At 28.3% G+C, this 17724-nt stretch overlaps 1 protein-coding gene across 1 annotated transcript in view; it reads right to left on the bottom strand.

Annotated features, from left to right (window-relative positions):
* Positions 1 to 17506, bottom strand: part of LOC121120403 (gamma-aminobutyric acid receptor subunit pi) — an 83390-nt gene extending 65884 nt beyond the window's left edge. Inside the window, exon 1 of the mRNA XM_040715269.2 lies at positions 17118 to 17506. Within this exon, the coding sequence (XP_040571203.1) occupies positions 17118 to 17308 (191 nt within the window). The 5' untranslated portion in view covers positions 17309 to 17506. The remainder of the gene's footprint in view (positions 1 to 17117) is intronic.
* Between the last annotated feature and the right edge of the window lie 218 nt (positions 17507 to 17724).

Raw genomic sequence — 17724 nt, 5'->3', positions numbered from 1 at the left:
TCCATATTTATAAGTTCAACATTATATTTTTGTTTTTCATCTTATTGATTTCTTCGACCATATTTATAAAAAGACAATAAATAAATAATGTTGTGAGACACATATAAAGTTTTTCTTGAGTCCGATTTCTCATTACTCTAAGTCCAATCCTTATATTATTCTGTCCGAGACGGGTTTGCATTTTACCAATTCTGAGTAATGATGTACAAAGCTAAGGAAAAACTGATGTGTATGAAAAACTTATCCATTATTATGATCAATTCTGTTTAATTTACTTAAGAGTAGACTTTATATATATATTACATTTGTACACACAAAGTATAATTGAAAGCCCATGAATACTGGATGCATTAGATTCTAAAAATATAAAAAACAACTATAATAATGGTAAATTATATTATTTATTAAAGCTAATAAATTTGAATAGAAGGAACTAAACTATAGTATTATTTAGTAAGATATATAAACAATAATTGATAGAAAGTGATGAAAAACTCAATAATATCTTCATTGAGAATAAAATAGCAAATAAAAAAGGTGAATGGCCAACGAAAGGTGCACAATCTTTCAAAGTATGAGTCATTTTTAAGATTTTTATTTAGTCCGATTTATCATGCTTCTAATTCCAATCCCTTATACTATTCTTTGGGATGCGAGTTTTCATTTTACAGATTCCAAGTAACCATGCACTGAGCTGATGAAAAATGATAAACCAATGAATAACAAGAACATATCCACTTAGATAAAAAGTAGTACTAAGGGTCAGCTGTAACATTGATTTGATATTATTTATACTATATATGTATGGCAAAATCTTATGATATCAATACTTTCTAACATTCCTACAAATTAAATGTAAAAACTGTTATAATAAATATTTGTGAAAGGAAAATCACTTAAAGTAAAAAAATGTAAATGTATATATTTGAATAAATTTAAAAAAAAGAAACTTAAACGCTTTTTTTCTTGCACATTTTCTCTCTTTAATTCTGTTTTTATTTATTCAATGTAATCGTAATTGAAATTACTTTAAAAGTTATTGAATTATGAAGTTATTGATTGATGGATAAAATCTTTAGTTTCCTTTTCTAACGTAAAAGAATCCTTAAATCATACAGAATTAGTAGTAATGATAATAGGTCCATTATTTTTATCTGTTTTTTATTTTTTTTTACTATGTAATATTTGGTAGCTATAATTGTAATTTTTATATGTGTCCATTTTGTATTGAGGTTAAAGAACATTTTGAGGATTTTATTTTAAAATTATCCTTTACTAAGAGTGAAGTATTAACATTTTATTTCACAAAAAGATTACACGAGTCATCACAATTTGTCTCATCATCAAAACGTATTAAAAGCATTAAGTACACTCCAAAAAATATTATTTTTAGGATTTTGAAGTTATTTCTTAATCTGTATGTGAATGTCTAAAGTAATACTCGTTGTGCCATAATTAATAAATTATTTTGGAATGCAAAAACTGTTATCGTCATATGATTAAATCAAATAAATCATGCCTAAAATGTATCCCAAGTAGAAATCTTTCTTAGGATTGTCCATAATTCAAAGATCCCTCAATTTGAAGAATTTGTACTAAAAGTTAAGAGTCTATTTAGAAATTATTTGAAACTATTCTCAACTTTTCTTCATAAAAATCCTTGATATATTTTCCCATGGCTAAAAAAATTATGATTGTTGGGTTGGAAAGAATTCAATAACCTATTTTAGAATGGGTTCAGCTTCTGATAATCAAAATAGTTAAATATTTTTTTGGTATAGGTGGGGTACTTTGAACACTTGAGACAAGATTTAACTTTCAAATCAACGACTCGATACTTGACTTGGACTCAATAAACAATAAATTTATATTTTTACTCGATGTAACAGACTTTTCAAAGTACTGGGTGTTAATCCACGCCTTCGTGCGCCGGTGATTTTGTTATGATACAACTGTCTGATGGCATCTTTTTATGCCAAGAGAAACGTTGATGTATCGACAAGTTTTGGTGAAGTTTTGGGCATCATGGCGACAGCTGCTCCAGATATGAAGAAGATCGAATTTACAGATGAGGAACGGTGTTGCACCGTGACGATGATTTTAGTCAACAACGACATAGAATTATTCACTCTATGTTGGTCTCAAATGTCACTAACGTCCCAATCTATACCGTGCAAAAGATTTGTAAAGCTCTTCTGGAGACTGATGATCCCAGACCGCTGAAGTGCCTGAGTGAGTACTGATATCCATTCATTGGGAATGAAATATGGCCCCCAGCTGTCCAAATCTTAATTCAATGGAAAATTTGGACTAGTCTACTTTGAATCTATAGCAAATCGTAGATGTCACGCCACCAAGGACACTCTGATTGGCTCCATCAAGAAGACAATGACAAAAATGCCAAGGAACTACATCGTTAACGCCGGCTCCTCTTTCTGGCCAGGATCTAGGCCATGTTTGATGCTGGAGGCAGAAACATCAAATGAGCTCTTTTTCAACATTCATATGTACAATCCAAGCCAACTTTCAAGTAAATCCACAAAAAAAGTTATCCTTAGTAACAATTTAAAGATTTTTGAAAAATGCCTTGATTTGATTTTAACTCTTTGTACCTCCTATAAGGGAAAATTTCATTTGAATCAGAATAAGTAGGAAAATATTTACAATATTCTACCTAATAATTAAAAATTAGTTGTTTCTATTATTTTGGATTTAGTATTACTAATTTATAATGGATTTGTGAAAAGACTAAAGACTGAAATCAACCAAAAATAATTATAGACTTGAAATGAGCTCAAAATAAAACATGTGACTCTACTTGAACTTCGAATAGGTTTTCCCAATTATTGGTTCTTGCATACATTTAAAAGCTATAATCTTTTTAGAATCCGTTCTGGATAGATATGTTTTCTTCAACGTTATTATTAGTACTCTCAATAATCATTTAGTCTCATGATACGATTAAGTATGGTAAAATATTATTCTTTTTGATATACATACATATAATTTTTCTGCAAAACTTTTTGGAATATACATACATATAATCAAATTCAGCATTAGAACGACAAATTTAATCAAAGCAATATGATAATTGTGGGGAAAATAAAAATTTTTTTATTCTCTGATAAATAGACGGTTGTTCAAAACTTATTTTTACCTCCAGCAACTTTCAAAGTATAAAAAACTTTTTGATTTTTTTTCTTCTTATTAACCCATAACTTAAAAAAGTGTTAAAAAGATGAAAATTTAACAATGCATTGAGTTACATCAAAGAACATTAATGTACATAAAAGGAACCTATTCATAAGTCAAATCATGAAGGACTCTCATTTTTATAGAAAATTAAAGATTTTAAAATGTGTACTCCGCATACTCTTTCTATTTATTTATTAGGGTATGATCTTGAAAGATAATCAAGTTGTTATTTGTATTGCAATATGAAACTCTTTATACGGAAATAAGCATAAAAAAGGCCCAAAATCAATTGGTAGTTAGCAAACTATAAAATTATTATTCAATAATTGTTAACTGCTTAATAAGAGCTAATTCTAATAGGAAACAATCAATTATCAGATTAACATTGGGGAAAAGAAGCAGACATATCGACAGCGGATAACAAAATACTCTGTAGAATTTTCTGTTAGTGAGGTAACGCCGTGCTATGATTAATTCATTATATTAAATTTTTGTGAGGGAGTTTTTTAATCTAATAATCATTGTTTTATTTTGTTTATCTATGTGTTGTAATGTAACAATGTAAATAATCATATGTATGTACATACTACATTAGAACACAAACATAAATAGAAAATATTTCATATTTTTTTAACCCTAATTAAAACTTGCTAACTACAAAGGCTTCTGAAGTAGCAAAACGGTAGTATTTTAATATTTCCTTTTAGTGCTAACTGATTATTAAAATTATTAACGAAATACAAGATTTTGTTCAAACTAAATATTTTATTAAACAAATTAATCAGACAAGTATTCTTGAAATTAAAATTAGTTGTTGTTAGAAATTAACAATTTCCCTTCAACTTTTAACATAGATCGAAAAAAAAAATTCAAATAAATCAAAAAGATCAACATTAATTACTTGAGTTGTAAGATATATAATATGATTAATTTATAATTTAAAATAGTATTCAACTATAAAAATTTATAAACTGTAGATGATATATAATTTATAAATGATTATCAAATAAGACATGTCTTATACAGAATGATACATCTTTCACTCCCCTTCTATTTCCTTTTACATAGGGAATCATTCGAGTAGATAATTAAAACAACCCATAAAAAACATTAATTGAAACCTCAATAATTAACTTAAGATTTTGTTAATAGCTCAGTAATCAATAAAAATTTTATTAAAAAGATGTACAAGATAGATAATCAGATTGCATTTTACCTGGCTTGTCTGAAACATTTTGGGTTTCGGGCAAGCTTTGACTAACCAGGGTAGGAATTTTAAAACAAGTTTATACTTCCATATCTTGGCAAACCCTGATATTTAAGTTTATGAAAGTGTGCTAATCAAATTTAGCTGAAAAAAGGTGTAACAGAAAAAATACAAATCCTTGAGATACCCTCCGAATACGAATACAAGGCGGCTATTATTGTAAGCCTCTGTATTGGGCACAATTCCAAGGACACAAACCAACATTTTTAAGACAATTATTTTTGGGCCAAGGAAATGTGGCCTCCTAGATTACTGGATCAAGTAATTAGACAACTTTAGACAACTGTGAGTGGGTCGCCTTGGATAGAGAGTCCAATAAAAGTCCACATACAACTATTGACTCCCTGTGTGCTTTCATTATTAAGGCAGTGCCCAACAGGCACAATACTTCAAGGCCTGTGCTAGGTTCAGGGCCAGGTTTGAGGTTCTAGGTCAAGCTGGATGCATTTGGTTTGAGTGATTGACTTCACTATGAACCTCTACAGTTGAGAGCAAAAGATTTGTGAATTCCTGAATTAATATACATTATCCTTAAATGTACTGGATTTCAAATCCCCACCCCGTATTTTGAACTTTTCTCTCAACAATAATTGTATATAAACTAGGAGATATATCTTGTTCAGCAAATTTCTTACCAAAATGTGAAGTAATACTCTCAACTCCTAAAAGGTATAAATACTGAAAAATTATTTGTGATATTGTTGTGCAAAGTTGCTAAATGACATTTCAAGAAGATTTATAATTAAATATATGGTTGAAGTTCCTTAAATATTTGCAAAAAATATATTTTGATCGATGATATGTAGATTTAATTGTATATACGTGTATTCAAAAGTCTGTCTATTCGTCCATGTGACAACCCACGCTTCATCTAACAACTTAATAATATTTTTTCAAAATAACATTAGTAGATTATAGAGCTTTTCCTATAATCCCTGCTTTGTCTAATATTTAAAAAAAGTAGTATACATTTGAAAATACTTTGGATCTATTGCATAATTTTACTATTTAAAAATATCCCATCTCTTATTTTAAAAATACTTATTAAATCAAGGTTTTTACTTGAGACTGAACTTTCTTATTTTTGATGGACTGTAATAGCAAACAGACAACGTTATCTTATGATAAACACTATTGTTCATTATCCTTTAAAATACGTCAGATTTTATGCTTATTTTAGTGACACGCCAGAAGTGCTTTAAAAATATCTAAAATTAATAGCAGTGAGAAAATCTCTCATTTTGAAAAGGAGTAAAATTTTAAATTCTTAACATTTTATGGCGAACAAGTTAACCTTGTACTTTGCAATATGAACAGTGCTATTTAAATTTTCCAAAGGTGTTATAAAAAGCCATCTTATTTTGAAGACTTGATAAAAGATAAGAAATATACAAATGGCAATATACCTATATGAATAAAAATTTGAAAAATCTGAAGAATGATTTTATTTTTCAAAAGCTGTTATCCTTAAATTACTGAGGAGAGAACTACAAAGTAAGTATAAATTAATCACGAGGGCGCTTGCTCATGAATCTTGGAGAAAAACAATAATGAATTTAATGAAAAAATACACATAATTTAAAATAAATAATAGTGACATTTTTTTTAAGTCTCAAACTCCGAAACTATAAAAATTTCATGAATACAAACATTTTTCGGGATATTTTTTTTCAAACTTATTTCTGTTTAAAAATAACGTAGGTTTAAGAAATAAAACAAGTTATAGAAATTTTGAATTCATTAAACACTTTACAAAAATTGTATTGATTATATATTTAATTTTCTGATTGTCTTAGGTGTTAATAATAACTTGGAACGATATTAGTAAGTAGACCTTGCGGCAAGATATATCTGAAGCTAGACGCACAAGAGAAAAACTGAGAACTGTTTTAGATCTTGAGCTCTAATATAAATTATCCTTCTTATCAATATACACGTGATACATTTTCACCCTATGTCTATTACTTTGTACTATATTAATGTAAGTAAACTAACAGACTAGATTAAAAATATTTTCACCTATCTGCTTCAATTTTATTATCTATATACTAATTTGTTTGATATATTTAACAATATATATAATTTTTTTTTCCCAATAGCATGTAGTTTATGAGGAACCTTTCGTGATTACTTTTATTAAATGACTATTATATTTTAATATCCATTCGTAAAATGATTTTTATAATTCTGTCTTTCATAAATATGAGAACAATAAAGATTAACTAATTTAAAATACCATTTTAAAAAGTTTAGAAACTTTGATTATTGTTTAATTTACAATATTAATATATATAAATTATTGAAGAGCATTGATTATAATGTTTTTTTTCTTTTGATTTAATTTAACATATTTTCTCTCTTTGGAATTGATAATTTATGAGTTGAACCTTGAAATATGGACGTCGAGGGCCATCTCCGTCATGGAGAGATCCGGCCACTCTTTAAAGTCTTTGACCACCGCTTCATTAGCCAATTTTCTTGAACGACCACTCTAAGGGGCTTCTCCAAGATCATCACTCCTATCCAGGCGCTCTTTGATAAAGTAAACGATTATTTTTGAGCCATATTTGGCCGCCATAACAGCTCTTGGGGTAATTTCGTCGGTAAGTAAGGTTGCAACCATCGCCTTTTTTTTGCTGCGGCATAATAACAACCAATAATGTACTAAATTTAAGAGGAAATAATAAAATTGTTGTAGTATATGCTCATTATTAAGTTTCAAAACTTTTGTATTTTGATAGATTTTATTTGAAAAGTCATATCGAGGACAATATGAAAGTTCTAAACCATAGCTAAAGTCTGAGGATATCTAAACTGATTGCACAAATTTGAATAAAAAGCCCATAATTTAGTATAAAATTTGAGTATGATCAATAAATGTTAAGAAGTTTACAACGTCAAAGCTTACTTATTTAATGATTTTTGGATAAAGTTGTTGTATTTTTTTTTAAATATACAAAATACCTAATGTTATAGCTCCTACAATTATAAAAATATTTTAGATGAGAGTTTAATCTTAAAAATATTTGTTCAGGAGTATCTCTCTTAATCAACAACTCCAAGAATTTTACTTTTATTTTGTAGTTATATTTGTTTTTATTTACCTTGTATATATTTACAGTCAAGGGAGCTGATTCTAAATTGACGAACCTTTAGTTTCTACATATGTCACTTGGTATTGAGTTTGAAGGTTCAAGTAGTAAATTACATAGATATTTGTATCCATAAAGTAGCTTTATTCCTATTTGATTGTAATACTTCTATACATATTTCTTGAATCGATTAATTAATTCTTCATCCATCACTTTAGGATAAATTTCATTCAAATATTCTTAAGTACAAGATTTTTAACTTTCTTTGTCATCAAATTGCCTTAGTTAGGGAAGTTATACGTAATCATGATCAAGTGACCTGCAAAAATGTCTTAATGTACCCGTCACTCGTAGGAGAGTTCTTCATATTCTCAACATATTTCTCTTGAAAGGAAAGACTATCCCTGCACATAGGAACTTCACTTCATAAGATGATACGACAAAAGTTTGCAATGGATTACGTCAAATTGACTAAAAAGAAATGGGGATCTGTAGTATTTGTAACTAAATTTAATTTAAATGTTCTTGATCTGTTTCCATTTTTGGATTGTCTTGACAATAATAATACTCTTTTTCAGGCGAACAATGTAACTATTTATATTTAAAAAAAATTAAAAAAACAAAGAGTGAATGCAACCCCAAAATAATAATGTACTGAATTGGTCTGCTATGTCTTCAAGATTGAACCCAATTGAAAATTTATCCAGAATCTTGTCATTTTTTTATTTTTTTTCAACAACAATGTAATTTCTCCTCAAGTCATGGAAAATTACATTAAGAATGAATAAAACTAATTTATGTACTACTTATAAATTTTGAGTGTAGTTTGAAGGGAATTATGATCAAATTAGAGTAATGTCTTAACATTACTTATATCACTGTAATTATAAATAATTTCTTTAAGTTACTGATTATAATAGATTCTATGAACCTAGATATTTATTTATCTCACACATTCTTGATCATATTAAATTTCATCCATCTGATTTAACATATTGTTGCATCTGTAAAAGGTATTGAAAATGAAATCAACTTTTAATATTCATTGAGCGGAAAAAAAATTTTACAATTGAATTTAAGTAAAGTTTTTATAAGAAATGGAGAAATGCATTTGTTATTAAGATGGAAAATTTGCCATTCCATGTAAATAACATGTGCATATATATATTTAGGTATGGCTAAAATAAATACATAACGAAGCTAGGTATTCATTGAGAATTTGCAGGTTTAATAGGTATATTAATCTAAATATGACTTAATAAAATACAAATACCTAAAACAGACGTATGAAAAAAAGGTAGACTACTAAACTGAGCATATGTGACTCTAGATGACAAAAAGGATCTAGGAGAACTCGCACTGGGAAAATTCGTATAGGATTAAGCTCGCCCGGGGAGAAGACTTACCTTCTTTCATTTAATGTAAATAATAATCTCACTCATGTAATGACTAATGTGTTCCAACCAGAGACAAAAATAGTATTAATAAATTTACGATTAAAGAAAAATGAACAAACACAACAGTAATTCGAATGGAAGAAGTGCTGATCACTTAATAATCTGTTATCAATTACCATTAGACTTTAGACATGAAGGATTATTCATATTGGAAGAGACTCATAGATGGACGAATGAACATAACATCAGATTAGACAAGAGCAGTGATTTCCTCTTTGTTTAGCTAGGATATATCAGTAAAAGAAGTGGTTGAATATGGTGAGGCAAATCACTGAGAGGATTTGAGGAGGCTCTCAAAAGGTCGGATCGTAGGAGAGCACGAGGAAATGTGAGATGTAAGGGAGGAAGAATGTATAGCTTATAACGATGTTCTTCGTCTCTTCATTAATCTTCTTTTTTATTTGAAGAGTAGGACGCAGGCTGCACTACGTAGTCCCTCAAGGGACTTCAATCACCAGAGTTATATGTATAGAACTGAGAATTCATAACTCCAATGGATCTCAAGCCAAGTTATGAGTACCATAACAAGTGACTTATAGACTCCTTCAACAAATTTTTGAGTGTATACTATAACACTCTGAAAAAGAGTATTATTATTGTCGAGAAAATCAAAAAATCGAAACACATAAAGACAATTTAAATTAAATTTAGTTACAAATACTACAGATCCCCATTTCTTTTAGTCAATTTGACGTAATCCATTGCAAACTAATGCAATTTGATGACAAAGAAAGTTAAAAATCTTGCATTTAAGAATATTTGAATTAAATTTATTCTAAAGTGATGGATGAAGAATTTAATTAATCGATTCAGGAGATATGTATAGAATTATTACAATCAAATAGGAATAAAGCTACTTTATGGATACAAATATCTATGTAATTTACTACTTGAACCTTCAAACTCAATACCAAGTGACATATGTAGAAACTAAAGGTTCGTCAATTTAGAATCAACTCCCTTGACTGTAAATATATACACCGTATATAAAAACATCTATAACTACAAAAAAAAAAAAAAAAAAAAAAAAACTTTATAGGGAGTTATGATCCTTGGGAGGAAGATATTTAAATGTTTGATTATTCCATAGTATAGGATTAAATATTTTAACAACTTTTTGAAGAATTGGGGTATTCACACATTCATTTTACAAGACCAGGATTTGTAAAGAAGTAGCTCTGATTATATGTATTTACAGTCAAATTTGGTCTAACGGTAAACCTAATTTAAGTGTGCCACCGCACTAAGTACTCATATTCAGTCCCTACGCAAGAATTTAATGACATAAAAACTGTATAAAGCGTTTCCACGCAATTCCCTGCCAGTAGTCATACAAATTATTGTATAGATTAATAGATGAACCTATGTTTAACTTATTACATGTACGTACGTACATGATATATGTGTGCACTTTTAAAAAATACCATTGACTGTTTGAGTATAAAAGAAAGGAGGCAATAGAGTTATAGGTCTTCCATTGACGAGTTAATAAATAAGGTACGTTTGCAAGAGCAACCCGCATACATGGATGTTTCCCACACATTTCTGTATTTCCCTCCCTCCCTATTTGAGAATAAATTTCATCCCTGTACTGCCCTGTCTAAAATTTCATTATTTATTATATTCTTTTATCTATTGTTTTCAACTTTTGAATGGTTCCAAAATATCAATCCTGGTTTAAGAGGTTGCCTGTACTAAGCCGTAACTTTTTCAGTTGACCCTGCCTGACTGTTTAATAGAAGTTCGACTAAATTTGTATTATAAGAATAACTATGTAATATAAATAAATAAAATTTGTAGTATAAAACGTGTTCATTGAAATATCTATGACAGGATTATATGTTATCAATCATTCGAAGATAATTCATTAATAAGCAAGGTAAATTTAGAAGTCAAAATGAAATAACGTAATTGATTAATATTACCTAATAGTTCACTTAGACTTAATGTTTTTGTGATAAAAACCAATCAACCTACCATGTACAAAAATCCTTAAATGTACTCAATACATATAAGCCACCAATTTTAGAATTGGCTTGTGACAGTCCCTATAGTTTTTGATCAAATCATGTTCAGTTCAGAAAAATAAAAGACTATTTCTATCCGTCATTTTTACAATTGATCCCAAGAACTGGAACTCAAGGCCAGTTTGAGGGATAGACACAAGCTTAGGACACCTCAAAACTAGATGGAGGGATGCTACAATGAGAATAAAAAAAGGGAGCTACTCATAAATATTTCAAAATCGGGCTTACAAAATATAGGGAATTTCCCTGCTGAATGTGAGGTTTCCTGTGATGTGGAGGGATGCAACCACAAAAACTGATTTAAAGTATTCCCTACTAAAACTTTTCTTTATATGATCCAAATTTAATGAATAATCATTTACCTTTTTGATAAGTATAATTTACTAACGAGCAAAACTCACAAGGCTTAAGACTCTACTACCTTAAACCAATTGCAATTCTATACTCCCTAATTAGTTCTACAGAGCCTTAGGTCCATTTCTTCGAAACTAGGTATTCCTAAATTAACTATAATACAAAAATACAGATACAATAATGTAAAAATGATTGAGATTTAGTTAAATAATAATCATTAGTTTATGATGAAGAGGAAAAAAATTTCAAGTTATGAAGGACAGATTTTTTAATCCTTTGGGATCTATATGTGATTAGTATTAACATTACACTAAATAATTAAGAATATTGTATGTCATAATCATCTCATTTTTTACACGTTATTAGTCTGACAAATCAGCTATAAATAAATATAAATTTATTAATGGCTATACAAATGTATATTATATATTCACATTAATCATGACTCAGTTTCAGTGGAAAAAAGAGTCAAAAACCTCTAAACTACATATATAGTACAAAATATGTAAAAAATAAAAGATAATATTATACATAATAAGTTTTAAAAAAAATGAAAGAAATAGTCTCACACATGGACTTCGAACAAAATTAATCGAAAATTATACAAAAAGATGTATGTGTGTCTTTTCTATTTTATATGTCAAATATATCACCATATGCCAAAAGCGTTATTTTCTTTTTCTTTTTGGAACAGTTATTTATTCATTTATTTTTAAAAAAACTTAAGAGAATAAATATTAGTGAAGTTTGTTATTTCATCTTATAAAAAAATCATTTCATCAATATTAAGTCAAACTACATATTACGTATACTTTTGAATAACTTCTTGTTTTTTCATATTTAAAGTGTGTATTTTGTATCTCTTTAATCGGTAATTGTTGTGTTTAATCAAATACATGAATGTAACTATCACAAAGGAGTTGTGTACCAACATAAAAACCTCTTTAAAAATAAGGAAAAAATATTAAAATTATTAATGCTTAACACCAAGATATTTAATTACACATATGTTTAAGGCTTTTTTATGGCATGAAATATGGTAGCACATGAAAAAGTATGATGCCTACATTCATAAATGTAGATGTAGTTTATAAAGCATTAAATTTTTTTTTCGGCAGCAATCATAGTGATAATTGTTATTACTAATAGAATTTGCCACGAATAATTTATTTTTATCTATATATAGTTTTGGATTTTATTATTCTCTTGAACTCAGTGTACGTAGGTTATCGACCCAGTCGTTCCTATAGAAGGAAATATATTTTATATATATGGACTAGGTTAGATGGAGTAAATGTAATACTATAATGTTTATTTATACTTAATCAGTCCAATTTCATCTGACCAATTAAATGAACATTTTAAAAAATCTAAATAATGACGTAACATTTAACGTGTTAGAAATTATACCTTTCGTTGTTGTCTTAAATCCAGAATTTAATGAAATATTTAGCAATAAAAATACGAACTGATTTAGAAAATTACGCTCTCACCTTATTTACGTAAACTACTTATTTTATATACGACCATTTTATAGTCTGTGATTTGCAAATTTATTTTACATACTAGTAATTATTAAATATTTTTCTAGAAAGTTGTTCATGTAAGCACAAATAAACCTATCTTGATAAGTCATATATTTTTCAAGTTTGAATCTAATAATTTAATTAATATATTAATACATAAAACACATGTATTAACATATTAATGAAGGGTGGATTTCTTTTTAAATCTAAATGCTACTAAATGTAGTCTTCTGAATCGTTGACACCTTCTTATTTTTGAGACGTCAAATTTCAAGATTGTTTGGAAGAATTACTAACATAATATAAATTATTTCTTCTTTGTTGCACAACTTCTATGGATAATTTGGTACGACTTATATGTTTTATCTTTTATTTATATATATTTTTAATTCCCTTGATATCTCATCCAATCGGTTTTGTAATTGGTCAAACGAATTTATGGTTATTTTTCGGAACCAACACAGAATTTGGATAGTTTCAGCTTCAATAACTCTTATACTGTTCAACATAATATCATTTTACCAATGTTTTCAACAGAAAACTGTTTCAAATTTATCAACCTATTCTTCTTCTTGACAATTTCTTCTTTTTTTTTTTTTTTTGCATTTACACAAAATTAAGAATTTTTCATTTTATTTTATATTTTTTACAATATTTAGGTTCAATAAAACTGCTGAAGTTTGTAAAAGACCAATACTTCTGGATACCATTCTCTAAACCAGTGGTTCTTAACCTTATTGGAGGTAATGAACCCTGCAAGCTTCATCAGTACATTTACCGAACCCCTTCATGATTGGAAAAATAAATATGATTTATTCACAACAGAGGTATATATTTTATTAGTCCACAAAATGAACCATGCAGCAGTTGCATCAAAAAACCACTGTGTTAAAAAAAAACACATTAATTTCACACAAAAACATAATTTAATGAATATTTACTGCACATCAATGTGTCTTTTTCTGTTGCCTTTCGAACACAAGTTCAGAAATGCATGTGTTCACCTTGGAAAATGCCACTCTCATATCGTTTTAGCAAAAGAGTATTTTCCTTTTCTTCGTTTTCATACCGACCATCCTCGAAAAGGATTTCTCAAAGATATGTTGTTTCAAAAAGTAGGAGAATCTCCAGGGCTTTCTTTGCAATAAGAGAATATGATACGATTTGTTGACATCAAAATGTTGATAACGTTGTTGTTCTGAAGAGATGCTGTTGAGGCTACCTCTTTTCACTTTTAATTCAGCTATTTCTTGTATTTCCCATCTTCAGGCACCTTTAGGAAGGGTTCCTTCAGATTTCCCTCTGCTAAAATAGAATTACAGAACCTGGCAGAGCAAATAATGTATTGAAGACGCTGACCCCCACCAAATTCCTTTATAAACGTGAATCCATACTGTAAACATTTGTCAGACTACTTTCTTTTTTTGCTCGACATAGTTAGAAAAGATATTGAAAGATTAAAAGAAAATAACATATGACATAAAATCACTATATCCAAAAGTTGACTTCTGAGTGCACTTATGTAGCACAGATATCAAACCATAGCAAGGTGGTCTAATCACCTGCAGCCAATGATGGACAAGCGGAGCGTAACATCATAAATAACAAGAATGGACTGTATTTACTTTTTGTAACACATTTTTAGTAAGCAACTAAATATTAGTAATCTAACACGGAGAAGAAACTTTTCTGAATCAGACAAAGATCTGTACCGTTGCTTTTTCATGATGTTATACCCCAGTACATTCATTATATATAAATATTCAATGATTATTTTAGTATTGTCATTTGGACATGTAGACTTGAGAAATACAAAGCAAATTGTATTTTATTCCTAAATACCAATTTAATAACTTTTGAATATATAAGAGGAATCTCTGATAAATATAAAAATAATTGACAAAAAATGATATCAAATTTAGAACTGTATCTTAATGTGTAAGGTTTGGATTTGTGGTAAAGAATCATAGATATTTTCTTTTTGATAGATTAGTGAAATTAGCTCATTTTTAGAATAAGCAGTAAAGAATGTGAATCCTTCTAAAAGTTTGTAATTTATTTGTTGTTTTGGTTTTTATTTCAAAACACAGGTCTAGTTTAAAGATAAGAACATGCTTTTATGGTTACTATTTGAAACTCAATATTTATGGAAAATAAAGTCATTTAATAGTAATCTATGGTAATTAATGACTCAATGAATGTATAAAAGATATCCTTTATGTATTGAAACATATTCATATACATCTTCAGTCGTTTATCATTTATAACAAAGTGGATTTTCTTCCAAAATAATCATTTTATTTTTCAAAGAGTTTGTATTGATGATGGGCTAGAAAAAATGTTACATGGGCCATTATTTCACACAATTTATGTATGAATATATATATATTTTTTGTCAAACTTATGAAACAAAATACTATTTCTAGAAAAATTGTATCATTAATCATGTTATCTTTAAAAGCAGAATTTTTTCCCTAATGATTGTATCTCAAATCAAAAATATAAAACAATGAGTTAAAAAGCCTATAAATTTGATGGATTCGATACTTACAAATTGCACGATGGTGCTATTTTTCTGCCCTCCATTGCAATGCCACTCTATTCGTTTAAGAAAAAAAAAAATTTATAAAATTTGATGAACCTCATTTGTTAGAAACAAAAATGAAGAAAAAGTATTACAGCAATAAAGTTTTACAAAATTTACATAAATTAATGATAAGGCAATAAATCTATGATATAAATTTCACTGACAAATATTTCGTGATAAATAGGGTGTAAAAATAGCATGTTTTTCACAAAAACATTATTTACATGTATCAAATTTTGAGATATTTCCAAATTATACATCATATTAATATTATATTATAAATACAAATGTTAATTAAAATTTGGTTGAAAAAATTGGCATATTTTCCATGTATTGTTTCTAGATATTCATTTAGGCATTTTTTTAAATTATCGTCTCATCAATTTTCCGATCTTTTATATAATTTCCTATGTATTTTTGAGATTTCGGTAATTAGCTCAAAAACTTCATTAAAATATTGGGTACAGCGGTGTAAATCTGCAAAAATAGCCCCTTTTCCATATTTCTAATGGAGTTAAGATCCTCAAGAACCTTTATTTGAACTTCTGAAGGCTAACATACTACAATGGATCCAAGATCCAACTACTAATGATGAAAATCGTGTGTATTTTAGACACGTTAAAAAAAAGAAACCAAAAATCAACACGGTAACCCTAATAATTTGAAGAATGCTTTGGAAGAGAACAGCGTTTCATGGCGTTTCATTAGCTTATCTGGAATCAGTTTTGACAAGGGAGAAGGAAATAAACTATACTAAGTTTAAAACATATAAATCCATATAATAAATATTGAGGTCATGCTGAGCTGCCTCTAGACCTACCGCAAACTCTGCCTGCGTGTACACTGTCAAAGTTATTTAAGTGTAGTGTGCATCCAATTTTGAGCTTTTTCACCCTACTTTTTTTTACTGCTATCAACCTCAGGAACTTTGACTTGTATAACATGCTAGAGAAAAAGGTCAATCTTGTTCCATATTTCACAAGAAAATATCATTCTTAAATACTGGATATGTATCCTATATGCACGATATATGTGGCCATCCGTCTTAAGTCCAGGGAATGTATTATACCATTTGGTATGGACGGTCATTTAGAGTTACGCTAAAGTAGATTTTTTCCATAAAAATCCCATATTTTATTAAATAATATTTCCTAATTTTCATCTACAAAAAGAATATGGATTCAATAAGATTTTAACATTGTAACAAAAAGATTTGCTTTCAATAAATTTATTTTTCAAAAGTATTATTTAAATAATCTATTATAGACTATACGAATTTATATCTAGCTACAATTATATACATAGATATTATACAAACTATAAGATTGACTTGAAGAAAACTTTTCCTAGAAAAAGGTTTCTTTATTTGTTATATTCCTTACTTAGAGGAGTAAAATCTTATATTTGTACACTTCATAAACATCTCATAATTTCCCTTATTTTACTGATATTCCATTTAGTGAAATATATTATGTACTTACTTTATATCGAATATCCTTATCCCAATAACTAAAAATTATTAGGCAAAAGACATCAACGCCTATCTTATTCTTTTAGATACATAGTATTTTTGAGTTTGGATATTTTATAGAAATAAAAGAGAAAGTCTTACTTTGAGTAATTTGCTGGGATACAAAAGAGTCTATCCATGGTACAATGCTGCACTTCGGGCTTTTTCCGTGATTCCTCATGAGTTGAATAGACGGTTTCTGGACTCTGAGTCTTTTTGTTCGAGTTAGCCCAACTGCAGGGGGGAAGGAGAAGAAAGAGGAATAGGGAGAGGATATGGATTTCAGGGATCATTCTGAGTTGCTCTAAAAAAGGATTTTCTCCCCCAAAAAATAATCAAATTATAACAACAATGAATATAACGAAAAGAAAAACCAAAAAAGGAATTTTGGATGATTCAAAACTACACCACTTTAGAGAGATCAAAAGAACATTGAAATAAATATTTAATTATTTTATACATAGTGATAGGTCCGATCAGAGCTAACAACTAACTTTGTAAGGGGTATAACTTTCCCTGCCAAAGTCTCCCTTCTACGCTCCCTTTTTCGCGCATTAAGAAGAGAAAAAAGAGATTCTATCAAATATTTACTACATAGTATTCAGTATTATAATAATATACAAAAAACTGAAAGGGAAATGTGTCTACATATACTTTTCATGAGTAAAAGTTCTCCAAATATATATTCTATGAAACAAAAAAAAAACCG

The sequence above is a fragment of the Lepeophtheirus salmonis genome, chromosome 6 (genome assembly GCF_016086655.4).
Source record: "Lepeophtheirus salmonis chromosome 6, UVic_Lsal_1.4, whole genome shotgun sequence".
NCBI lineage: Eukaryota > Metazoa > Arthropoda > Copepoda > Siphonostomatoida > Caligidae > Lepeophtheirus > Lepeophtheirus salmonis.
Note: the sequence above shows the minus strand (reverse complement) of the source record. Positions and strands in the feature narration are given on the sequence as shown.